The sequence below is a fragment of the Lissotriton helveticus genome, chromosome 1_1 (assembly GCF_964261635.1).
Source record: "Lissotriton helveticus chromosome 1_1, aLisHel1.1, whole genome shotgun sequence".
Classification (NCBI taxonomy): domain Eukaryota; kingdom Metazoa; phylum Chordata; class Amphibia; order Caudata; family Salamandridae; genus Lissotriton; species Lissotriton helveticus.
The window spans coordinates 511144955-511171477 of NC_136057.1; the positions used below are offsets into that span (position 1 = coordinate 511144955).

Below are 26523 nucleotides of genomic sequence, written 5' to 3' on the forward strand. Positions count from 1 at the left end.
TGTTGAGATATGGAAATACATGTCATGTCGAATCGTGAAAGAGTACGCTTCACTATTCCTTCCCCCGTGATGGGAATCCACTGAGGATTCGTGAGTGGAAGTTTCGTGGAGTATAATGGCGGGGATCCTAACATCTGGACCAATTTCAGCCAGGCCCAGCTAGTCGTGGAGACCATTTGAATGTTGAGTGGGTCATGAGGAAAGCCTAGGGGCAAGACCGTGTGTAGTGTGTCTGGTGGGACTAGATCTGCCTCAGGGCGTAAGTAGGGAATTCGGGCATCTGGGTGGAACCAAGTGTGAGCATAGCTGCATTGTGCAACCAAATAGTACATCTGAAAACTAGAGACCCAGAACCCGCCCCTGTGGTATGGGAGTGTCATGATTTTCCAACGGACTCTGGGGTGTTTGCCGCCCTCCCCCCTCGGCTCCCCCTCCCTCACCCCCTCACCCCTCCCCCCACACCCTCCCTCCCCGTACCACTCCCCCCCCCATCTCCCCCCTCCCCCTCCTTCCCTCCCCCCCCTCTCCTGTGGAAAAGTAAATTTTGCCATGTTATATGTGCCTACGTGTTCCCCATATTATGCTATATGTGCATGATCGATATGCATGTATTCCCCTCTGATAGATTAAAGACGCAATTACAGTTGTGTCCATCTCTAGTATGCCAGTTTCCAGTCCTCGTGAAAACAACGAATATTAGGCTTATGTAAACCTACGTTGCCACATTTTACAGTGTGCACGTTAACTCATTGAATTGTCCCCATTTCTAGGCCTCGAAAGGGCCCGGACACCAGATTCAGCTCCTGTCTCCTGAACCCTCTCCGAGGAGCGATACAGCCCCCACCTGCATCCCTGACCCTTAGCTTACTTCATGCCTCGCAGTGCCCGGCCCGGCCTGGCTCTGCCTCCCAGTCTGCCAAGAGTATGTTATGTTTCTAGTTATCAGTCCAGCCCTCCTTCTCTGCATTCCTAAGCTACTGCATCGCATCAATAGTTTCCGTCATGGTCTAGCCTTTATGTCTCCATGTAAGAGAAATACTGTATTAATATTCATAGAATATTCCTCGTACACGCAATACATGTAGAATTATGCATGCATCAGTCCTAATGTCTAGTAGCCTTTGCCCTGATAACTTTTGGATTCTATCAATATGTACTCCAAACACCAGATACCAGATATGCCTTAGGTACATGTCGCTCTGACACTCCAGACTTTAGTCTCCTCTTCTAGCGCAGAAGTCATAGCCCCCAGTTCTCCCTGGTAACACGTCATTGCCCGTTTGCGTGCACCACTAGGTTAGAGGTCCCAGCTGCTCAGGTAGCCCCCTCCATGTTTCCGCCCCGTTTATGACACTTCTGTTACGTTTACATCACATGTCTATGTATACGCCCTGTACACGCCTTCTTGTTACATCATTTTGCCCTTATCTTTCGCGACTGCTACGAGTCACGCCTACTGCTACGCCTACTGTATTGAATGTAATGTATTTGTTTAAGTATATATACTGTGCACCCATATTAAAAGTTGCCAATTAGCCACCCAGTTTCCCTTGTCCCTTCCCTGGCAGCTGCCATCCCGTACTATTGCAGGCTGTCCTGTTCCTGTCCTTCATGCCTGATTAAAGCCTGTAGACTCAAGATACCTCGAATCCTGACTCTTATTTATTGAGCTATCTGTTTCATTCACTGTATTAAAAAATAGAACCGGTAATTAATTATTTATTTACCACATAATGGCGCCCGAACAGGGACTTGCCCTTTCCCCACGCGCCGGAGAAGCCACGCAGGCCCCCTGATCCTCTGCAGCCGTGACGGAACCATACCGTGCACGTGCAGATATTTCTGCTTCAAGTATCCCTCAGGCCCACGGAGGAGACGGAGGTTGCGGTCCAGCATCCAGACGAGGCGGTGAGGAACGCGGCGAGTCCCGACCAGAGCCCAAGCCGAGAGTCCAAGGTCCGAGGTATCCGGAGGCCCACCTGTAACTGAAGTCCGAAGTTCGTAGTCCGTCGTCGTAACAGTCCAGTCCAGTCCGAGGCCTTCCGTTCTTGCTGCCCGGTGAGTACCGTTGCTGGGGTAGTATCTAGACAGGGTCAACTAATTTGTCCCTGGTCCGTGGGTTTGGGTACACAGATCCAACACGAAGTGTTCACCTAGGTGGACGCGGGTCCTGACGTGTCTCTTTATGGGACCGGTAAGTTTCGTGCTGTTTTAGCAGTGCATCTAGTCATTCTAGTAAGTTCTGTTCTCGAGAAATTCATGTGTTCTGTCCAAACTGTTATTCTAAATGTTATTCCATGTGTTTTCAATGTCGTGGTATGAGTGATTTGTTTTTCCAGTTATTATTGTGTTTATCGTGTATTGTATTGTGTCCAGATTCCAGCCTAGACAATGCCTCTATTCTCGAAATTACGTCAGTTAAAAACCAGAAAAGGGTTATTAGAGGAAGCAGTTCCTGTCCCGCCTAGGGACAGTCCAGGTCATTTTATGTATCATAAGCATGGCTTAAGTGCCATATTATATCTAGACTTATGGGTGGATTACACCAAGGAATTAGAAGAGAAATATAGATGGCCCGTATCTGGTACGTGGGATGCCGAGTGCATCATGCGAGTAGAAGAAGCATTATGGAAAAAGAAATCCAGACAGTCCCAGAAAGATGCCATTGAGTTATGGCACAAAGAATCTCATAAAAGAACCGAAAAAGAGATCAGAAAAACAGAATTAAGTAGGGAATCCTCAGAAAGAGCCCAAGAAAGGGAATTAATCGAAGTAGGTGAACGAGTTAAAACAGAACAGTCAGACCGACAGAGAAATGCCCTTATTAAGGGTATGTATCCTCTTCTTGCCGAGGGCTTGCCAAAAGCAACCCCGGAAGCACCATGTAATTTTCCGCCGCCATTAGTTCCGACTAAGCTACGTCACAAACCGACCGCAGCTGATATATTTCTCTCGTCCTATTTGGACGACACAGTCCCAGCCTATGCTAATCCTGTTCCGCCTGCTCCTGTAAATAATGTAATTCCTGTTCCTCCAGCCACCGGGGCACCCGTTGCAGCACCTGTTACGGCACCCCCGGTCCAGCCTACAGTACATGTACCCGCCACATCAGTCACTCTGCCCGCACGTACAATGCCTGTCGACGATTCCAGTTTAGGAGCCGCGGGGGGAAGTCCTCCTGGTACCCCGCCTCAACACAGACGTATGACGCTACATGAACTAGCGTTACAGCGTACGCCAAAAGTTCATACATTTACAGATATCAAGCGAGCACTTACCGAATGTCGTTATGATCCAGTTCCAGGCGATGGTACTATGGTCATATATTCATTACGTTTAAGACGGGTGACCGACTATTTGGACACCCTGCCGAATATGAAAGGTTATCTAGACAGAATATATCGTTTCATCCGTACAGGAGTAGATCCAGAAAGTATTGGCGACGCCATGGTTCAAAGAAAAGTCGAGACTCAGCTCATGCTTTTAAAGTTTCTAATTAATTGTTTAATAAGAGAACAAGATTATCTGGATAAAGATCCGGAAGAAATGAAAGTCCTGACCAGGTGGAGTGACCATATAGCCGAGGGAAGACACAAGACACAGATCTGTATAGAGAGTATGTACAAGAGAATCCGTAGGGAAATAATAAAGTTACACGAGAAACGAGAAGCAGCACAAGTAACCGAGAAAGAAGACGACTCTGATAATGAAGAACTAGACGACGAGAATCCCTCCAGAATAGCGTATGTAGGTAGAACTAGACTTCCCGACCGACATTCACGCCTAGATCACAAGAAAGTTTTCCCTCCTCCAGCACCAGAACAAGGTTCTCTTGAGCAAGTATTCCAAGCTACCGATCACATTCTGAAATCACGAATCGGTTATCGTGAACTTAGTACCATGCATGAACAAGAACTAGCCCGATCAGCAGTCCGGTGGACTACTGATTCTACCACTTTTCCAGACGAAATAGTGGCACAAAGGTTTCTGAAACTGCCCCCAGCCGAGCAGCGACTGGTGGGTATGTATATGATCCAGCACCTCATTACACTGTATGAGGGACAGCATTCTGATCCAGGTCCGCTACATGATGTATTGAACGAGTTACTCCAGTATAGATGGAGAGGTCTAGGTACTGATTTAATTAGTATCATTCTAGAACAGCGCCACAAATATCGAACGTTTCTGAATCCGCATTTTGTTCATGTCTCACCTCCAGAAAGTAAATCATTTTACATAGATAGACAGCATCCGTTACGAGAAGTACACCCAGTTAGAGGAACGGGTGGTGAACTAGAACGAGTATTTGTTTACACCCCTATCACAAAGATGGAACTCTTAGAGATGAAAAAGTTAATTCCTTGTCACGACAAAGATCCAGCAGGGTTCCATCGAGAATTAAAAGACATGCTCCGTATGGGAGAATACACGTATCCTGATATCATTAAAATGTTAAAAGTCCTGTTACCCGCAGGGGTATATGAAAAACTCAAGGAAAAAGAATGGGAGGTGGGAGAGAAAAAGATAGATTGGACAGCTTTAGAAGCTGAAGATAATTCACGAGTACCAGGTACCGGTCTTGGGGGTAAAGTTAAAGAATTGCCCGAGTTATTGATACAAGTTTTGCCAAGATTACTAGCCACGAAAAAGGAAGATTGGGATGCAATCTCAGCTTGTAAACAGAAACAAGATGAAGACACTAGTGATTTTTATTCTAGATTTGAAAAATGTTTTATTATTAACAGTGGTCTGAAAACAAGTAGTGAATCGTACCCTCATCTTTTTGTTACCAAACTGGTCGAGAATTCAAGTCCACAAGTTAAAAATCGAGTATTGAAAGTCGAAAGTAGTTGGCAAGCTAATACTCCGTCACAGATGTTACAAATGCTCCAGTATCACCAGAACAGAATCAGGGAAGAGCAGGAACACGAAAGAAGACGTATGAAAGACACGAAGATGAAAGTATTAGTTGCACAATCTGTTCCACAAGACAGTCAGAAGAGGGGTCCGAATCAAGCCAGTCATCCTGCAGCTCCCGTTAAAGGGACTTGCAATTACTGTAAACAGCCAGGTCATTTTATAAACGAGTGTGCAGTTCTAAAACACAACATAGCTACTGGTAAGACTAAAGAGAGACCACGTCCGCCTAGACAAGAACAAGTTTCACAGACTTCTCAGCCACCACAGAATGCACAACAGACAGTCACGGTACCGCAGCCTATAGCTGCAACACAACACGTTACACAGCAGATGTACCAGTACGCACAGTCAGAGTATCCAGATTATCAGCCATATTCATGAAACAGCCTAGAGAGGGAGGTAGGCTTGCCTCTCATCGAGATACCTGTAGATCAAGAGGGTCCCTATGTGCACAGTCAAGTATTAGGGAAAGACAGAAAGTTTTTGATTGATACAGGGGCAAGTAGGACTACCATCAGTCATGACGAGGTTCCAGGGGCTCCGCTCTCAGGCTCTAAAAATGTTTCCCTTGGATTTTCAGGAAAGCCAATTGTTAATGAAATTTCGAAACCAGTTACTCTAGAAGTTGGTCCATTGTCCCGAACTACTGATTTGTTACTCACGAAGTCTTGTCCAGAAAATTTGTTAGGCATTAAGACATTGAAAGAATTAGGAGCAGTTATTTGCTGCTCCCCAGAAGGGGTCCGATTGTTTCTGAGAGACTTTAAAGGTCATTATGTATTACGTGATTTTGATCCAAGATTATTGAATGTACCACAGCATTTATGGGCGCAAGGTCCAACTGATGTAGGTTGTATGCATATCACACCCCATCGTGTGACTCTCAAACAAGGTGTAGTTTTGCCACGAATCAGACAGTATAAATTACCACCTGAGGCTGTAGCAGCCTTATCCAAAATTATTGACGAACTTATTGCTCAAGGAGTGGTTGTAGAAACTGACTCCAATGTATGTAATTCTCCTATCATTCCAGTTCTGAAACGTACGGATCCAAATACACCTCCAGTATATCGATTAGTGATTGACCTTCCGGAGCTTAATAAATGTATCATACCCCAGTATCCAGTAGTCCCAGATATTTCATCCCTTTTGACAGCCATTGATTCTGAAGCCACGTTCTTCACAGTTATCGATCTCAAAAATGCATTTTTCAGTGTCCCCATTCATCCAGACAGCCAGTACCTTTTCGGTTTTTGTTTAAATGGAAGAAGCTATAAATTCACACGAGCTCCTCAAGGTTTTACAGAAAGTCCTAGCATTTACAGTCAAGCACTTAAGAGACAACTAGACAATATCCGCATGCCAACTGACACTGCCCTGCTCCAGTATGTCGATGATCTACTGATCACAGCCCGTTCTGAACGTGACTGCGAGCGTGCGTCACTCACGGTTCTATATTTTCTGGCCGAGCAGGGGCACAAGGTGTCCCCTTCCAAATTACAATTCTGTGTCCAGCAAGTGGTATACTTGGGACACTTACTGTCCAAGTGGGGTAGGCAGTTGACACCAGACCGTATCCAGTTAATAGCGAGTCTTCCACAGCCCAAGACACAGAAGGAGGTACGAGCTTTTATCGGCCTCACTTCTTACTGCAGACAATGGATTCCTCAGTATGCATTTCTAGCCAAGCCACTGATACAGTTAACGACACAGGAGGCAGCCGTATCGACTGTCCTCCCTTGGACCCAGGAACATACACTTGTATTCAATGAATTAAAGAAAGCCTTATGTCAAGCACCTGTTCTAGCGACACCAAACTACAGTAAGCCTTTTACACTTTTTGTTACAGAACGTGATGGTACTGCATTATCTGTTCTCACACAAGATCAAGCAGGACAATACAAGCCCTGTGCTTATTTTTCTAGCACATTAGATCCAGTAGCCCAGGCTCTGCCTGCGTGCCTCAAGTCAGTTGCAGCCACAGCTCTAGCTATCAGACAAAGTGATTCCATAGTGTTAGGACACTCCCTGACAGTACAAGTTCCACACTCCGTGGAAGTTCTTTTAAACCGAACACAGACTCAGCACTTGACCATTGCACGTTTAACAGGTTATGAACTGACACTGTTCCAGCCACACATAGAAATCAGACGCTGCAACATTCTAAATCCAGCTACACTGTTACCGTCAGTTACTTCAAATCCGGCCACACATGACTGTGTGGAAGTTGTTAACACTATGACAAAGCCAAGACAAGACCTGACAGATATTGCATTACCTGACCCCGACCTGACACTTTATGTGGATGGTTCATGTATGAGAACGAGTACAGGAGAACTAGTAGCCGCGTATGCAGTGACTACTGACACTGAAGTTATAGAGACACATCGTATTGACACCCTGTCTGCTCAAGCAGCAGAGCTAGTAGCTCTGACCCAAGCCTGCATACGTGCCAAGAACCTGAAAGTAAACATATATACAGATTCACGTTACGCATTCGGAGTTGTACACGACTTTGGAGTGCTCTGGCAGGAGAGAGGTTTCATGACTTCTCATGGAACCAAGATTCAGCATGGTCTCCTCATTCAAGCTCTGTTAGATGCAATACATTTACCGACAGCTATCGCTATCATGAAGTGCAAAGCACATACGAAAGTCACTGACATCATTTCCCAAGGTAACGATCTAGCAGATCGAACAGCCAAGCTTACAGCTCAGACTCCAGACATTCCAGTTAACACGACACAGACACTCACTCCAGATCAGACTACTTGTATGACAGTTAAGGACCCTACACAAGATGTCATAGACATACAGTTACATGCTACTCCTGAAGAAATAAAGAAATGGTCCGAACAAGGAGGGGTCCAGACAGATCAAGGATGGTTGACGAAGGGAAAAGCCACATGGTTTCTCCCCGACTCTATGGTTCAAGTCATTATTAATACCGTACATAGTCCAGCACATCTAGGAGAAAAAGCTATGTTAGACAGTATTCAGAACCTTTGGTTCAACAAGCATTTACGAGCTGCAGCCAAGCAGAAAGTCCGTACCTGTATGATATGTTGTCAGTTCAATCCAGGTAAAAGTGTCCCGGTGGAACAAGGCGGATTCCAACCTCCTGACCACCCTTTTGAAGTCCTCCAGATGGATTATATTCAGATGGAGAGATGTCGAGGTTTCAAGTATGTCCTCGTAGTTGTATGCGCTTTGTCCAGGTGGACAGAAGCATATCCGGTTCCAGATTATACAGCCGCGACCACTGCCAGGCAGTTGGTTCGTGAGTTCTTTCCCCGCTATGGACTCCCTAGGGTCGTGTATTCAGATAACGGCCAGCCATTCTCATCTGAGCTCATGAAACATGTTTCCCTTCTGTTAGGGTACCAGTGGAAGTTCCATTGTGTGCGCCATCCTGAAGCAGCCGGTCTCGTAGAGAGACATAATCAGACTTTGAAAATCCGCATTGCAAAAGTATGTAGAGAAAAAGGTGTAGACTGGCTAGTAGCTCTGCCAGTTGCTCTGTTCTATATGAGGATGGTTGCACATTCCAGATCAGGTCTGTCCCCGTATGAGGTCGTATTCGGCCGCCCCCCAAACATGTGGGGTACACCTAGACCCCGCAGTATTACAGATGTTTCCAGTAATATGCTGACAGATTACCTAGCTTCCTTGATGTCTGCCCTACACTCTTGTCGTTCACAGGTTGCCGCCGCATTTCCAGACAACACCGAGGTGAAACCGCATGAAGTCGTTCACGGTGATCACGTATTTGTCCGAAATTTTGATCGTTCAAGTCCGCTGGAGCCCCGTTGGAAGGAGCCTCGCATGGTATTGTTGACAACAAGGACCGCCGTCAAACTTGAAGGCAGGAAGGGGTGGGTCCACCTGAGCCATATAAAGAAGTTCCATGGATTACGAGAAAAGACTTTTGTTAAGGACTGCCTTATTCCTAAAGACTGCCTAAAAACAGACTCTGAACTCAAGCCTCCCCTGTTAGAGAAAACTCCGCAGCAGGAGTATAAAGAGAAACTCCGGTCTAGTAAAATAAGTCAGCCAGTTTAATTGTCTAAGTCCCTCTCGGGTGAAACGGTTAGACAGGTTCCTGACATGTATGAGATAGACCCCCACAGTGAGAGAGTTAGTCAAAACTCTAAAAGATGTATTATTGTTCTAGGTTTCTTGTTATTTTTGAGTCTTATGGTTACCTGCACAAGTTATGCTTTACATTTATGTTTTCCAATTTCACATGTACATATGTTTTCTAATGATACAATAGAGCACACATTTAGTGATCTGCCTCCTCACGAGCTATCCTATCGTCTTGCTATGCGCAATAACACATTCATTCGAATGTTACACTATTCACACCAGACCAGCAATGCCACTAATTGTTGGGTGTGTGGTCGACTCCCCCCTTTCCAGACACCGAAGGGAGTTCTGCCACTCTTTCCTTATCCGTTTTCACATAATGGTTCGTGTGGAGCATGGTCCACGTTAACGTCATCCTCCAATGATATGTCCCTTCTGAATAGAACATGTTTTCCAGACAAGCAGGGTCTCTCCCATAGAACAGGGTTAGATCTAGAAAATGAAGTATATGATTTAGGTAATTATTCTTCGAATGTTATGGTCCTGAATGTTCAGTCTGATACTACTCCAGATTTGCCTGCTATTTCAGTACTACCAGTCAAAGGCGAATTATGTGTCAGAAAACATGGTTCCGCACATGTAGGACATATTGAATGTACTACTACTGTCAAGTATAGTGACAGTGGGAAATCTATTTTCAAAGCCTCACGTCATTCTTATTTTGTTTGTGGTCAGACCGCATATGTTCGTCTGCCCCTCGATTGGGATGGAACATGTTACATTGCCTTCCTACTGCCACCAGTTTTTCTAGCCCCATCCGATTATCACAGAAACACACATCTAGTACACGTCAGACCTAGAAGGGAGATCGAGTCCCCAATTGTCGATCAAACTGAAACTACTCTAGAACAGTATCAAGACTTCAACAAAGGTTTCTTTTTCTTTATAGGACCTATCCAGAATAGTAAGTTAATACGTAGGTTAACCAGAACCCTTGAAGCTGTAGTGAATGAGACTGCCTCTGCTCTAGGTAACTTAACCGAAGAGCAATCTGCTATGAGATTTGTCGTGCTCCAAAATCGTCTCGTTCTTGACGTCATCCTGGCCGATAGAGGAGGAGCATGTAGAGTCATCGGATCTAGTTGCTGCATTTTCATTCCTAATAACGCGCCGTCTGTTTATTCAGCTATAACCAGACTTCATAAAATTGCCCATCAGTTACACCAGAATCCAGGCACCTGGACATGGTCCGGTTGGCTCTATTATATCTGCCTGGGGATGGAAAGTATTGTCATTCCTAGGTATTGCAGTAATGATCATATTCAGTTGCTGCCTCTGTATACAATGTGGCCCTGCGATTTGCGGCATGTGCGCTACCTCTTGTATTTCTAGTCCTAAATCCCGTTCCAAGACAAATCGAGACGAGCAAATGATGCTATATGAAATGATAGATGGTATCATGAATATTGATGTTTCCTGATGGAAACGTAGGGCACAAGGAGGGAATGTGGAAAAGTAAATTTTGCCATGTTATATGTGCCTACGTGTTCCCCATATTATGCTATATGTGCATGATCGATATGCATGTATTCCCCTCTGATCGATTAAAGACGCAATTACAGTTGTGTCCATCTCTAGTATGCCAGTTTCCAGTCCTCGTGAAAACAACGAATATTAGGCTTATGTAAACCTACGTTGCCACATTTTACAGTGTGCACGTTAACTCATTGAATTGTCCCCATTTCTAGGCCTCGAAAGGGCCCGGACACCAGATTCAGCTCCTGTCTCCTGAACCCTCTCCGAGGAGCGATACAGCCCCCACCTGCATCCCTGACCCTTAGCTTACTTCATGCCTCGCAGTGCCCGGCCCGGCCTGGCTCTGCCTCCCAGTCTGCCAAGAGTATGTTATGTTTCTAGTTATCAGTCCAGCCCTCCTTCTCTGCATTCCTAAGCTACTGCATCGCATCAATAGTTTCCGTCATGGTCTAGCCTTTATGTCTCCATGTAAGAGAAATACTGTATTAATATTCATAGAATATTCCTCGTACACGCAATACATGTAGAATTATGCATGCATCAGTCCTAATGTCTAGTAGCCTTTGCCCTGATAACTTTTGGATTCTATCAATATGTACTCCAAACACCAGATACCAGATATGCCTTAGGTACATGTCGCTCTGACACTCCAGACTTTAGTCTCCTCTTCTAGCGCAGAAGTCATAGCCCCCAGTTCTCCCTGGTAACACGTCATTGCCCGTTTGCGTGCACCACTAGGTTAGAGGTCCCAGCTGCTCAGGTAGCCCCCTCCATGTTTCCGCCCCGTTTATGACACTTCTGTTACGTTTACATCACATGTCTATGTATACGCCCTGTACACGCCTTCTTGTTACATCATTTTGCCCTTATCTTTCGCGACTGCTACGAGTCACGCCTACTGCTACGCCTACTGTATTGAATGTAATGTATTTGTTTAAGTATATATACTGTGCACCCATATTAAAAGTTGCCAATTAGCCACCCAGTTTCCCTTGTCCCTTCCCTGGCAGCTGCCATTCCGTACTATTGCAGGCTGTCCTGTTCCTGTCCTTTATGCCTGATTAAAGCCTGTAGACTCAAGATACCTCGAATCCTGACTCTTATTTATTGAGCTATCTGTTTCATTCACTGTATTAAAAAATAGAACCGGTAATTAATTATTTATTTACCACACTCCCCCCCCCATCAACCTAATAAGTGTGTGTAGGGAGTACCGCCAAGTTTAACAGAACGATTCATCCAGCAATTGAGAATGCCAATCTGTTCCACCTGTCCACTTGCTTTTCCAGTGCATGTATCACCGTACCATAGTTTGATAATATTATTTCGTTGGTGTGTAAATGTATGTTTATGCCCAGATACCTAACAGAGTCTGAGCACCAAGTCAGAGGGTATTCACAGTCCCATTGGGTCGTACCTGAAGTGAGGAAAAAAAATTACAGACTTATTCCAATTTATACCGAGGCCAGAAAAGCCACATAATCTGATAATTTCCAGAACTAGGGCGATCTAAGTTGTCTTGTGGATTCCGGACGTATAAGATGACATTGTCCGCATATAACGACACAAGCAGTGGCCCTGTCTTAAACTGGTGCTCCCTGTGAAGGTGTCGCTCCTGGAAGTGTCGAATAAGGGTTTCTATTGCTAGAACAAAAGCAACGGGGATAGGGGGAGCCCTGTCTATTTCCAGGTGAGACGGCGAAGGAACGGGAAACCGTGCCATTTAAGCGCTATCTTGTTGTAGGGGTTGAGTATAACAGCATCGTACCCAATGGGCATGCCCAGTCTGCGCATGACCGTCCATAGAAAATAGAATTCAACGACTTTTCAGCGTCCAAAAGCACAAGTTACTACTTGTGTAACGATATATCTGTAAGAGACATTAGTTAGTGATAGATTCCTTACCTTAGAATATCCCCAGGCGTCAGACTGGATCCGGAATTTTTTTGCGTAGCCGTACCCTTGCGCGTCGGTAGGCGTCGTCTGCGGCTCCGCGTCCGTCGTCGGCGGCGCCGTGATGACATTGTCGGAGTACTTAGACGCCGCCTCCGCGTGCTGACGTCAGTTCTTAGACACAGCTTTTCCGCGCCAGAAGCGCTGAGCCATGTTAAAAACCAACACTGGTGCCATTGAAACTAGGGCCCTGAAAGGGTGTAACCCTAACCCTAGATATCGCTTCGCAGAACGGGGAGGATGGGTGGGTCGGTAAGGAATCTATCACTAACTAATGTCTCTTACAGATATATCGTTACACAAGTAGTAACTTGTGCATCTGAAAGAGTCACGTTAGTGATAGATTCCTTACCTTAGAATAGACACCTCAGCAAAACCAACCCCGGTGGTGGGTCTGCGAACCAATAATCAGACCAGAAAGTCCTGGAGGACAGAACGGTCAAAGAAGCCATCCCTCCGGACTTGGCTGTCCAGGCAGTAGTGTCTTGCAAACGTGTGCAGCGATGCCCACGTAGCTGCCTGACAGATGTCCTGTAAGGGCACTCCCTGGCCCAGGGCAGTTGTAGTCGCCGTGGCTCGGGTGGAATGAGCCCGCAATCCAACAGGGGGCTCCTTTTTAGTCAAGGAGTAACATGCCTGGATACACAAGATGAGCCACCGAGAGATGGTCCTCTTGTGCACCGCTTTGCCCTTATTAGCGCCCACGTAACCAACAAAGAGTTGGTCATGCACCCGGAACTGGCGTTTGCGATCCAAATAGAATGAAGGCGCACATTTTGGGTCCAGACGGTGGAGCCGCTCTTCCTCTTTAGAGGGATGCGGTGGCGGAAAGAAGGTGGGCAAGGTGATAAACTGCCCGATGTGGAAGGCCGTGACAACCTTGGGCAGGAAAGATGGCTTAGTACGCAACACAACCTTGTCCGGATGGACAGAGAGGAAAGGAGGAGTACATGAAACGGCCTGGAGCTCACTCACTCTCCTGGCAGAGGTGTAGGCAACCAGGAAAGCAGTCTTCAAAAAGAGAAGACGGAGAGGACAGTCGTGAAGAGGCTCAAAGGGAGCACACATCAGAAATGTAAGAACAAGGTACAAGTCCCACTGAGGCATCACAAACGGAACAGGAGGGAACGTGTGTGTGATGCCCTTCAGAAATTGATTTACAATAGGGGACTTGAACAAAGAAGGATGATCAGGCAGCCTTAGAAAGGCTGAAAGGGCAGAAAGATAGCCCTTGATAGTGCCCAGAGCAGAGCCCTGCTGGGCAAGAGAAGAACCTCAGAGAGAGGGGCAGCAAGAGGATCCACAGCCTTTGCTGTGCACCGTGCCACAAATCTGTTCCACCTGCAGGCGTATACCGACTTTGTGGAGGGACGCCTGGCTGCCAGAATGACATTACAGACTTCAGGAGGTAAGTCAAATGGCCTCAACTGTCGCCGCTCAATCTCCAAGCATGGAGGTGGAGACTGGACAGGTTCGGGTGGAGGTCCGTCCCCTGCTGCTGCGACAGAAGGTCCTCCCGAAGAGGCAGACGAACCGGCGGATCGACTGACATACTGAGTAGCTCTGGATACCAGTACCTTCGTGCCCAGTCCGGAGCCACAAGGATGACTTGGGCCTGGTCGCGCTTGATCTTCTTCAGCACTCTGGGCAGAAGTGGTGTAGGCGGAAAGGCGTACAACAGACCGCAACTCCACTCGCGACGAAAAGCGTCTCCGAGCGAGTGCCGCCTTGGAAATTCCACCGCGCAGAACAGATGACATTGCGCATTCTCTTCGGTGGCGAATAGATCTAGCCAAGGCTCTCCCCACTGCTGAAAGAGGCCTTGCGCCACGTCCGAGTTCAGACGTCATTCGTGATCCATCAAGCACCGACGGCTGAGCTCGTCCGCCCTGGCATTTAGAGAACCTGCCAGGTGTTGAGCCACCAGGGTCACGCCCTGGTGTTCCAGCCACTGCCAGAGGCGCAGAGCCTCCTGGCAAAGAGTCCACGACCCCACCCCGCCCTGTTTGTTGCAGTACCACATGGCGGTGGTGTTGTCCGTAAACACCTGCACTACACTCCCCTGGACAGAGGGGAGGAATGACTTCAGTGCTAGACGAATCGCCCGCAACTCCAAAAGGTTGATATGGAGCCGGGCCCCCGCCGGAGACCAGAGGCCTCTGATCTCCGCCTCTCCCATGTGGCCTCCCCAGCCCTGGAGGGACGCATCCGTCACAACTACGTGCTCCAGTTGGGGAAGGGAGAGGGATCTGCCGCTGACCCAATCGCGGTCCGTGAGCCACCACTGCAGCTGTCTCGCAGTGCCCTCCGAGATCAGGACGTGGTCGGACAGGTTGCATCGGTGGTGGGCACACTGAAACTTCAGGTCCCACTGCAGAGACCGCATCCGCCACCTGGCGTGATGCACCAGAAGGATGCAGGAGGCCATCAGCCCCAGAAGCTGCAGCATCAACCTGATCGAGACCCGGGATAAAGGCTGAAAGAGTGGAATCAGAGCCTGAATATCCCGGACCCGCTGTTCTGGAGGATAAACCCTAAACCGCGCTGAGTCGAGAACCGCTCCGATGAAGAGGAGCTTCTGAGAGGGGCACAGGTGTGACTTCGGCACATTGATGGAAAACCCCAGCTGGTGCAGGAGGTCTGCCGTCGTCTGGAGGTGGCTGACGACTGTCCGGGGCAAGCCCGCCTTCAACAACCAGTCGTCGAGGTAGGGGAAGACTGAAACCCCTAACCTGCGCAGATGAGCTGCGACCACCGCCATCAACTTTGTGAACACCCGTGGGGCGCTGGTAAGGCCGAAGGGGAGCACGGTAAACTGAAAGTGCTCGTGGCCAACCGTGAACCACAGGTAGCGCCGGTGGGCCGGCAGGACGGGGATGTGGAAATAAGCGTCCTGCAAGTCCAACGCTACCATCCAGTCTCCTGGGTCCAGGGCAGCTAAGACCAGATAGGGCGTAGGCCCCCTTTGCCCTTCTTGGGTACCAGAAAGTAGTGGGAGTAGCAACCACACCCTACTTCTGGCCCAGGAACGCGCTCGATGGCCCCCTTGGCCAAGAGGGCCGTAACTTCCTCCTGAAGAAGCCGCAAATGATCCCCCGATACGCGGTGGTTCTGCGGTGGCATGGCTGGAGGGGTCGCCTCGAAGGAGAGGGAGTAGCCCCTTCGGACAATTTGCAGCACCCACCTATCCGATGTGACAGTGCGCCAGTGGAGGAGGTGATGGCGAACCCTGCCCCCCACTGGCGTCACATGGGCCTGAAAGCACGGACTAGGAGGGTTTTGAGGCGGATGCTGCGGGGGAAGGTGTGGACTGACCTAGCTGTTGTCCCCGACCGCTGCCACAGCGGTTTCCACGGCCGCCACCGCGTTGAGTATTACCTTGCGGAGCGTGGCTGGCAGCACGTGTGGGTACACCCCTTCCGTGGCCACGAAAGGAGTGAAAGGCAGCAGATTGCTGGCGCGGGGCCGAGAGGCCCAAGGACTTGGCCGTAGCCCTGGAGTCCTTAAAGCGCTCAAGCGCATGGTCTGCCTTGTAGCCAAAAGGTGACGGGCATCAAACGGCATGTCCATGAGTGTGTTCTGGACATCAGCCGAGAAGTTGGCGGATCTCAACCAGGCGTGGCGACGAATCGCCACCGTCGTTGCCATCGCTCTGCCCAGAGAGTCGGTGGTATCCAGTCCACACCGGATAGAATAACGTGCCGCATCTTGGCCTTCCACAAGGGCTTGGCCGAGTTTAGCCCGTACCTCCAACGGGCATTCTGGCAGCACGTCCGCGACCGTATCCCACAGAGAGTGGGTGTAGCGGCCCAAGAGGCATGCGGTGTTGGAAGACCGCAGTCCCAGACTCAGGGAGGAGAATACCTTTTTGCCGTATTGCTCATACCTCTTGGATTCCCTGTCAGGCGGGGCCGACGGGAATGCGGTCTGGGAATTGGAGGCCTTGATCACCAGGCTCTCAGGGGTGGGGTGGGTGGACAGGAAACAAGGGTCGCCCGGGGCCGGGCGGTGGCATCTGGCCACGTTCCTATCTACAGGCGAACCTGTAGCAGGCCTGGACCAGGTGCCCAAAAGAACATTGGTTAAGGCCTCGTTAAACGGCAGCAGAGGCTCGGCCGAGCTTGACTGCGGTTTAAGGACCTCAGTGAGGAGGTTAGTCCTCACGGCCGCGACGGGGAGCTCAAGGCCCAAGGCCTTGGCCGCCCTCATCAACACCACACTGTAGGTTGCCCCCTCCTCCGTAGCCACAGTAGGAGGTTAGACAAAGCCAGTGTCTGGCGAGGTGTCCAGACCACTGGCATCCCCAAGTCCACCTGTCCAGTCCTCCTGGGACTGACATTCACGTGTCAGAGGGTCCTCAGACCTCTCCCAATTCTCCTCATCACCCATCTCCTGGTACTCAGGGTTATCAAATGAAGGGGCCGGTTCATGGAAAGTGAACTCTCCGAACGGCGTCGAGAGCGGCGCCCAGTGGCGCCGCTCCGGCGCCGGAACCGGGTCGAGGGAGGCATCGGGGAGGGAGGCATCGGGGACGGCGCCGGGCGTGACACCTGACTGACCGGCGCCGGGGAGGTTGTCAAGTCCACCGGCGACGACCAGTGGGGGCCTGCGGTGCCGGGCCCGAAGGCGCCGGCGGCGGCAGGGCCGAAGCCGCCGACCCGCTTGGTCCCCCAGACGGGTCCGCTAGGCCCGGAGGCGTCGCGGAGCCCGTCCGGGGAGTGAGGGACCTCATGGCCATGAGGAACCGCTCGATCTCCTCCGGCATCGCACTCGGCCCAGGGACCGGAGGGTATGGGGCCGGACGCGACGCCTGCGACTCCGACAGAGCCGCGTGGGCGGTGCCACCTGAACCCCACCCGTCCACCACCACCGTGTCGTGCGAGCGTCGGGGGGGGGGGGGGGAGAGTCGGAAGAGCGATGACGTCTCTTCAACTTCTTGTGCTTACCTGACGACTTCGACCCTGAGGAGTGATGTCGACTCCCGGAGCTCCGATGGCTCCTCTCCCACGACCGGTCCCTCGACCTCCGTCCGGACCGGGACCGTTCCTGGCGCGGGGCCGACTGCCGGAGTTCGAGCCGCTTGCGGGACCGCTCCCGCCTAGCCTTCGAAGTCAGGGCCCGGCAGTCGGAACAGGTCTTGTCGTCGTGGTCGACGCCGAGACAGTGGAGACACCGACGGTGAGGGTCGGTGACCGACATCAGTCGGTCGCAATCCTCACAGGGCTTACATGGCATCCCTACCGGCACCGTTCGGAGTCGAAGACTTTGAAAAGAATGATCAAAAGAGATCAAAAAAATGTAGTAAAAAAAGACTAAGGTACCACTTTTTCCGGATCTGCGCTGCTGGCGCGGAAAAAAAGAAGAACTGACGTCAGCACGCGGAGGCGGCGTCTAAGTACTCTGACGACGTTATCACGGTGCCCACGACGCCGACGACGGACGCGGAGCCGCAGACAACGCCTAACGACGCGCAAGGGTACTGCTACGCAAAAAAATTCCGGATCCAGTCTGACGCCTGGGGATATTCTACGGTAAGGAATCTATCACTAACATGTCTCTTTCAGATGCACTGCTGCTGCCGGAGTGGGTGGGCTGAGTCTATGAAGGACCTCGAAAAGCGTACGGAGATTGAGAGAAGTAGATCTGCGAGGGACAAACCCCGACTGAACAGGGGATATGATTTTGTCCAGCAATAAGGCAAGATACGTCGAGATAGTTTTCGCTAATATTTTATAGTCTAAGTTCAGGAAGGATAGCGGTCTATACGCCCTGCAAAGCAAGGGATCATAGCCAGGTTTGGGGAGTAAGACTATCACTGCTTCTCGCAGGGTAGGCGGAATCTGATTTCTCTCCAAAGATTCATGATAGACTTCTATAAGTTTCGGAGCTAGGGTGTCCTTATATTGCTTATAAAAGTCACCTGTGAGGCCATCAAGGCCGGGGGCACACGTGGCATTTAGCGCAGCAATGGCATCTGTAATTTCATCTTTCGAAAATGGTTCTGCGAGGAAATCCTGCATATATTTTTCCAGGTATACTAACGTGATGTCCCCAAAGTACTCCTCGCGTTCCGACGAGGTATTTATTGGTTTGGAAGTGTACAAGCGTTCATAATAGTCTAATAAAGTGTCCCCGATGTTTGATGTATCTGTCAGTATAATCCCCTCGTCCGACCGGAGATCTGAAATGCAGGCCTTGGAATACGGAGGCGGGTATGTATACTTTTACAAAATGGCTGTGCATATGTCAGTAGGAGGAAGCAGCTAAGGCATCACAAAAACTGGTGAGTTTATACTAAGGTCAATTAGGTGAACATGTAAGTTTGAACTATTCTTTGTTCCAGTGTTTAAAGTAATCTTTCGGTAGAGGTCTTGGGACTAACCAATGTATTTTCTGCTCCATAGTGCTGAAACAAGGACCAAATATATTTCAGCAAAAAAAGCATTCCTAACAGTAACTGCTTAACTATACACTTATTCATTTCAACATTCTGGAGAGCAAATATAGGGTATTTAATAATCTTAAGTAAATTAAACTACAAATATGGATAGAAGATATATTAAAATGATCGGAACCTACAAATAGATTTATATATAAAAAAATCAAGTTAATAAAAATCCATGAGCATGTGTCCTGATGTATACACGCGCATATGTTGTGCTGCCCCAGCAGAAAAGTTTTCTTTACTGACCCATTTACTTTGCCAGTACTTGTTCAGTTTTAAGAACTGTGCCTTGAGAAGCGACTGGCAATAAACAGTTTGCAGATTTTGGTGAGTGCCAGGTAATTCAAGGTAGAATGAAGAGTTTGACTAGGCTGGTAAAGCATTAGAATACTACAAATGAGAGATGGACAGTGTCCGAAGATGGCTTTGTGACAGATGGACCAGCTTTTAAATTTGGCTCATTTGGCTAATGGGAGCCAATGAAGTTTCATTAGATGATCTTAAATGTGTGGTCAACGAAGACGGTATGATAGAAACCTGGCTGACATACTTTGTATTAGTTGGAGTTCCTAAAATGGTACCGAGGGAGAACAAGATAAAGTGCATTACATTAATCCAGGCATGAGCACCAATCACAGTAAACCACAAGCAGATCTGAAGAAAAGGTAAGATTTCTTAAGATCCTAGAAGCAAGCAGTTGTGACCATAGCAATCTTCATCGAAAATTAACCTAACACTATTTAACTTGAGAACTGGAATCTGACGGTACATAAGAAGAGCAACCAACATTTGCGACTATAGACAGAAGAAAGGCCTCCAAAGATCAAGGTCAAATTTGTGATCTCTTTATCACTGTCACACCATTACTGTATCTAGTCTAAGAGGAATTTAACATCAATTCTAAGAACAATTTAGGTGTCAGTGATGTGCTCCAAAAAATCCAAACTGAATGTAAATGTAAATGTAAATTGATACTTGTATAGCGCACTACTCACCCGCAAGGGTCTCAAGGCGCTTGTACGAATACCGCTGTGGAACCCATCCTGGCTTTCCCTGTGAGGTGTCCACTCCTGGGCACCCCCAAGGTGGAGGCCAGGCATCCTTAGCGTTGAGGGGGCCGTTGTGGAGATTAAGCAAGCTATTGCCCAGAGTTGCAGAGTGGGACTCCATGATTGGAATAGGCACCGAGGCGAGAATTATCAGGTCCGTGGAATTTTGAGCCCAAGACCCGCCGAGGCGGGGAATTGAACCCTGGTCCCGGGCTAGACCTCTGCATCAGGGTCTGCCGCTCTAACCATTGAGCCACACTTCTCCAAGTCTAAATGACTTGATTAATTTGGCCAGAGATACCACATACTTATTAAAGTGTAGAACTATTAGATTAGCTTTGAGAAAACTCCACAAGTAAGTTCACTGATTTGAGGAGCAGTGAAAGGCATGATTAAGTGCACAAAAAGAATGAAAATATTCTGCAAAATGTAAATAGTTTTACTGTATTTACTTTCCTATTCAGTGGCTGTTGTAAACTAAATAGGAAGTACAAACTTAGTGTTTAGCTAGAAGGGTGTATGAAACAAGTCTCTAAATAGCGTGCCTATGAGAGCGTCAAAACGTGAATAGCTTTATGCTGAAGAGTGTCTGCACTCTAAGACATGCAGATGCTGAATTTGTAGGATTCCAGAATAGAATTAACAATTACAAAGTAACAGTAGTGTTTCAAAAATGAAAACATCTATCATCATGCTAGTTATCACTAAATGTGGAAATATTTCAGAGCATTTTATCGTACTGACTCTTACCTCTGACATGTCATGCACCAGCAGAAGAGGAATACTAATCGTAGTTACGTCATGAGTACAGCAAACTTTTAGTATATTTCTGAGGCCCATTATTGCTGGATCGCGGGCAGTGATATTACCAGATTTCACATTGTCATCCACACAGAGATGAAATACAACATGGATTTCAGAAAGATTTGAATGTCTGGTGATATAAAATTCACCTGCAGGATAATGAAAGATTTATACCATAATATTAGTGAAAAAGGATTGACCTTTAAAAAAATATAACTTCATCACCTGCGAACAAGGGATGAATATGTTAAATTCAAAGGAAAAAGTAATGTGTGAGAAAAATAATAAAGTGAGAAAACAACAAATTAGAATTTTTTTATGAACACATCTCCAGTGCCACTCTGAAGAGTAGCGAGTCTAGTCTTAAAAAAAACAGTGTGAGGTCACACTGCAAATACCTGCAAAGGAACACTGTGGCAGTGATCAGGAGGTATGACACGGAGAGGTGATGAAGTTTTTAGGGGAACAAAGCGGGAGGCAGAAAGGGGTCAGGATGTTCCTATCCCTGAGCAAGATGCATACTGGGGGAACCGAGAGTAGAAAATGGGCTAACATGTCTGTAAAGTGTTAATAGGCACTATAAGAAAAGATTAGGCATATGAAATGCAACAGTGGAGAAGAGACTACAGGTAGTACGGTGTTGTCTCATGAAAAGAGGGCCAGATACACGGGTATTCATGAAACATTTTGGAGATATTGAAAAAGGAGGCATATAATTTTATCAGGCCACGTGCAGAGGGTTAAGAAAAAATATTTAAAATGAAAGAGCCATGATGTACTCTGTAAAGGAGAAATTGCAACAAAAAAATTAATATTTAAAGTGAAAGAGGGTTTAAAAACACTGCACCTAGAAAAGACAAAACGTACCTTTTAAACAAGCATTGGAAATGCAATAGGTCTCGCATTAGAAAAGTTGGAGTTATTGGTCTTGTAAATGACATATTTTATTTATTTGTTGGTTTTTAAAATTGCTAAATTGATGGCTTTGTCATTTACAATGCCAATAGTTATAACTTTCGCGAATGTGACACCTATAGCATTTGGAATGCAACATGTTTTGTATTTACGTGACTTAGATGGCAGCTCTGGTCGTTAGGCCACATCTCTAGAGAGCAGGAGAGTGCAGCAGGGGAGAGAAGCACAGCAATGCAATAGGTCTCGCATTAGGAAAGTTTGAGCTATTGGTATTGTAAAGGACACATTTTTTATTTATGTGCTTGTTTTGAAAATAGCGAAATTAATAGCTTTGTTATTTACAATGCCAATAGTTTTATCTTTCGCAAATGTGACACCTATTGTAACACAATATGTGTTGTGAGGGTGAGTGAGGGTGAGGGTGAGTGAGGGTGAGGGGTTGAGGGTGAGTGAGGGTGAGGGGTTGAGGGTGAGTGAGGGTGAGGGGTTGAGGGTGAGTGAGTGAGGGTGAGGGTGAGGGGTTGAGGGTGAGGGGTTGAGGGTGAGTGAGGGTGAGGGTGAGTGAGGGGTTGAGGGTGAGGGGTTGAGGGTGAGTGAGGGTGAGTGAGGGTGAGTGAGGGTGAGGGGTTGAGGGTGAGGGTGAGTGAGGGTGAGGGTGGGTGAGTGAGGGTGAGTGAGGGTGAGTGAGGGTGAGTGAGGGTGAGTGAGGGTGAGGGTGAGGGTGAGTGAGGGGTTGAGGGTGAGTGAGGGTGAGTGAGGGGTTGAGGGTGAGGGGTTGAGGGTGAGTGAGGGTGAGGGGTTGAGGGTGAGTGAGGGTGAGGGTGAGTGAGGGTGAGTGAGGGTGAGTGAGGGTGGGTGAGGGTGAGTGAGGGTGAGGGAGGGTGAGGGTGAGTGAGGGAGGGTGAGGGTGAGTGAGGGAGGGTGAGGGTGAGTGAGGGTGAGTGAGGGTGAGGGTGAGGGTGGGTGAGGGTGAGTGAGGGTGAGGGTGGGTGGGTGAGGGTGAGGGTGAGGGTGAGTGAGGGTGAGGGTGAGTGAGGGTGAGGGTGAGGGTGAGTGAGGGTGAGGGGTTGAGGGTGAGTGAGGGTGAGGGTGAGTGAGGGTGAGGGGTTGAGGGTGAGTGAGGGTGAGGGTGAGTGAGGATGAGAGTGGGTGAGGGTGGGTGAGGGTGGGTGAGGGTGGGTGAGGGTGAGTGAGGATGAGAGTGGGTGAGGGTGGGTGGGGGTGAGGGGTTGAGTGAGGGTGAGGGGGTTGAGTGAGGGTGAGTGAGAGTGAGGGTGAGTGAGGGTGAGTGAGGGGTTGAGGGTGAGGGGTTGAGGGTGGGTGAGGGTGAGGGGTTGAGGGTGGGTGAGGGTGAGGGGTTGAGGGTGGGTGAGGGTGAGGGGTTGAGGGTGAGTGAGGGTGAGGGGTTGAGGGTGAGTGAGGGTGAGGGGTTGAGGGTGAGTGAGGGGTTGAGGGTGAGTGAGGGTGAGTGAGGGTGAGGGTGGGTGAGTGAGGGTAAGTGAGGGTGAGGGTGGGTGAGGGTGAGGGGTTGAGGGTGAGTGAGGGTGAGGGGTTGAGGGTGAGTGAGGGTGAGTGAGGGTGAGTGAGGGTGAGTGAGGGTGAGTGAGGGTGAGTGAGGGTGAGTGAGGGTGGGTGAGGGTGAGTGAGGGTGAGGGGTTGAGGGTGAGTGAGAGTGAGGGGTTGAGGGTGAGGGTGAGGGTGAGGGAGGGTGAGTGAGGGTGAGTGAGGGTGAGGGGTGGGTGAGGGTGAGTGAGGGTGAGTGAGGGTGAGGGGTTGAGGGTGAGTGAGGGTGAGGGTGAGTGAGGGTGAGGGGTAGAGGGTGAGGGGTTGAGGGTGAGTGAGGGTGAGGGTGAGTGAGGGTGAGGGTGGGTGAGGGTGAGGGGTTGAGGGTGAGTGAGGGTGAGGGGCTGAGGGTGAGGGGCTGAGGGTGAGTGAGGGTGAGGGGTTGAGGGTGGGTGAGGGTGAGGGTGAGTGAGGGTGAGGGGTTGAGGGTGAGTGAGGGTGAGTGAGGGTGAGAGTGGGTGAGGGTGAGGGGTTGAGGGTGAGTGAGGGTGAGTGAGTGAGGGTGAGTGAGGGGTTGAGGGTGAGGGGTTGAGGGTGGGTGAGGGTGAGGGGTTGAGGGTGGGTGAGGGTGAGGGGTTGAGGGTGAGTGAGGGTGAGGGGTTGAGGGTGAGTGAGGGTGAGGGTGGGTGAGGGGTTGAGTGAGGGTGAGGGTGAGTGAGGGTGAGTGAGGGTGGGTGAGGGGTTGAGGGTGGGTGAGGGTGAGTGAGGGTGAGTGAGGGTGAGTGAGGGTGAGTGAGGGTGAGTGAGGGTGAGTGAGGGTGAGTGAGGGTGTGTGAGGGTGAGTGAGGGTGAGTGAGGGTGTGTGAGGGTGAGGGTGAGTGAGGGTGAGGGTGAGTGAGGGGTGAGTGAGGGTGAGTGAGGGTGAGTGGGGTTGAGGGTGAGTGAGGGTGAGGGGTTGAGGGTGAGTGAGGGTGAGGGTGAGTGAGGGGTTGAGGGTGAGTGAGGGTGTGTGAGGGTGAGGGTGAGTGTGGGTGAGTGAGGGTGAGGTGTGAGTGTGGGTGAGTGAGGGTGAGTGAGGGGTGGGTGAGGGTGGGTGAGGGTGAGTGAGGGTGAGGGTGAGTGAGGGTGAGGGGTTGAGGGTGAGTGAGGGTGAGGGGTGAGGGTGAGTGAGGGTAGGGTGAGTGAGGGTAAGGGTGAGGGTGAGTGAGGGTAAGGGTGAGTGAGGGTGAGTGAGGGTGAGGGGTTGAGGGTGAGTGAGGGTGAGGGTGGGTGAGGGAGGGTGAGGGGTTGAGGGGGAGTGAGGGTGAGAGAGGTGAGGGTGTGTGAGGGGTTGAGGGTGAGGGGTTGAGGGTGGGTGAGGGTGAGGGGTTGAGGGTGAGTGGGGTGAGGGGTTGGGGTGGTGAGGGTGGGGGTTGAGGGTGAGGGGTGGGGGTGAGGGGTTGAGGGGTGAGTGAGGGTGAGGGTGGTGAGGGTGAGGGGTTGGGGGTGGGTGAGGGTGTGGGGTGGGGTGGGTGGGGGTTGAGGGTGAGTGAGGGTGAGGGGTTGGGGTGGGTGAGGGTGAGTGGGGTGAGGGGTGTGGGTGAGGGTGTGGGGTGAGGGGTTGAGGGTGAGGGTGGTGAGGGTGGGGTGGGTGGGGGTGGGGTGGGTGGGTGTGTGGGGGTGAGTGGGGTGGGTGGGGTGGGTGGGGTGGTGTGGGTGAGGGTGGTGGGGTGGGGGGTGTGGGTGTGGTGGGGTGGGTGGGGTGAGGGTGGTGGGGTGGTGGGGTGGTGGGGTGTGTGGGGTGGTGGGGGTGGTGTGGGTGGGTGGGGTGGTGGGGGTGGGTGGTGGGGTGGGTGGGGGTTGGGTGGTGGTGGGGTGAGGGTGTGGGGTGGGTGAGGGTGAGGGTGGTGAGGGGTTGGGTGTGGTGAGGGTGGTGGTGGGGTGGGGTGAGGGAGGGTGGTGTGGAGTGAGGGTGGTGTGGGTGAGGGGTGAGTGAGGTGGGGTGGTGGAGTGAGGGGTGGGGTGAGGGTGAGGGTGAGGGGTTGAGGGTGGGTGAGGGTGGGGTGGGGTGAGTGGGGTGGGGTGGGTGGTGGGGTTGAGGGTGGGTGGGTGTGGGGTGGTGAGGGTGGGGGGTGGGGTGTGGGTGAGGGGTGAGGGTGAGTGGGGGTGGGGTTGAGGGTGTGGGTGGGGGTGAGGGTGAGTGGGGTGGGGTGGGTGGGGTGGTGAGGGTGGGGGTGGGTGAGGTGTGGTGGGGTGGGGTGGGTGAGGGTGAGGGGTTGAGGGTGAGTGAGGGTGAGGGGGTGAGGGTGAGTGAGGGTGGGGGTGGGGTGGGTGGGGTGGGGTGGGTGAGGGGTTGAGGGTGGGGGGTGGGTGAGGGTGAGGGGGTGGGGTGGGTGAGGGGTTAGGGTGGTGGGTGAGGGGTTGTGGGTGGTGAGGGTGCGGGGGTTGAGGGTGGGTGGGGTGGTGAGGGTGAGTGAGGGTGGTGGGGTGAGTGAGGGTGAGGGTGGTGGGTGGTGAGGGTGAGTGAGGGTGGTGGTGAGGGGTGAGGGTGGTGGGGTGAGGGGTTGAGGGTGAGTGAGGGTGAGGGTGTGTGAGGGGTTGAGGGTGGTGAGGGTGAGGGTGGGTGGTGGGTGAGGGTGGTGAGGGTGGTGAGGGTGAGTGGGGTGAGGGTGGTGGGGTGAGTGAGGGTGAGGGTGGGTGGGTGTGTGAGGGTGTGTGAGGGTGAGTGAGGGTGAGTGAGGGTGTGAGTGAGGGTGAGTGAGGTGTGAGTGAGGGTGAGGTGAGGGTGAGGGTGAGTGAGTGGTGAGGTGAGTGAGGGTGAGGGGTGGGTGAGGTGAGGGTGTGTGAGGGTGAGGGGTTGAGGGTGAGGTGAGGGTGAGGGGTTGAGGGTGAGTGAGGGTGAAGGGTGAGGGTGAGGGGTGAGGGTGAGTGAGGGTGAGGGTGAGGGGTGAGGGGGTGAGTGAGGGTGAGGGTGAGGGTGGGTGAGGTGTGGGAGGGTGAGGGTGAGGGTGAGGGTGAGGGGTGAGGAGGGTGAGTGAGGGTGAGGGTGAGTGAGGGTGAGGTGAGGGGTTGGGGTGAGGGGTGGTGAGGGTGGGTGAGGGGTTGAGGGTGAGTGAGGGTGAGGGGGTTGAGGGTGGGTGGGTGAGGGTGAGGGTTGAGGGTGAGTGAGGGTGGTGAGGGTGAGGGGTTGAGGGTGGGTGAGGGTGAGGGTTGAGGGTGAGTGAGGGTGAGGGGTTGAGGGTGAGTGAGGGGTTGAGGGTGAGTGAGGGTGAGTGAGGGTGAGTGAGGGTGAGTGAGGGTGAGTGAGGGTGAGTGAGGGTGAGTGAGGGT

General features: G+C 50.6%; 1 protein-coding gene across 4 annotated transcripts in view; it reads right to left on the bottom strand.

Annotated features, from left to right (window-relative positions):
- Positions 1-26523, bottom strand: part of FERRY3 (FERRY endosomal RAB5 effector complex subunit 3) — a 586640-nt gene that overhangs the window by 261903 nt on the left and 298214 nt on the right. For all 4 annotated transcript variants that reach the window (XM_078673965.1, XM_078673966.1, XM_078673967.1 and 1 more), the window contains one exon: positions 20743-20945. In XM_078673965.1, coding sequence (XP_078530091.1) covers positions 20743-20945 — 203 coding nt within the window. The remainder of the gene's footprint in view (positions 1-20742; positions 20946-26523) is intronic.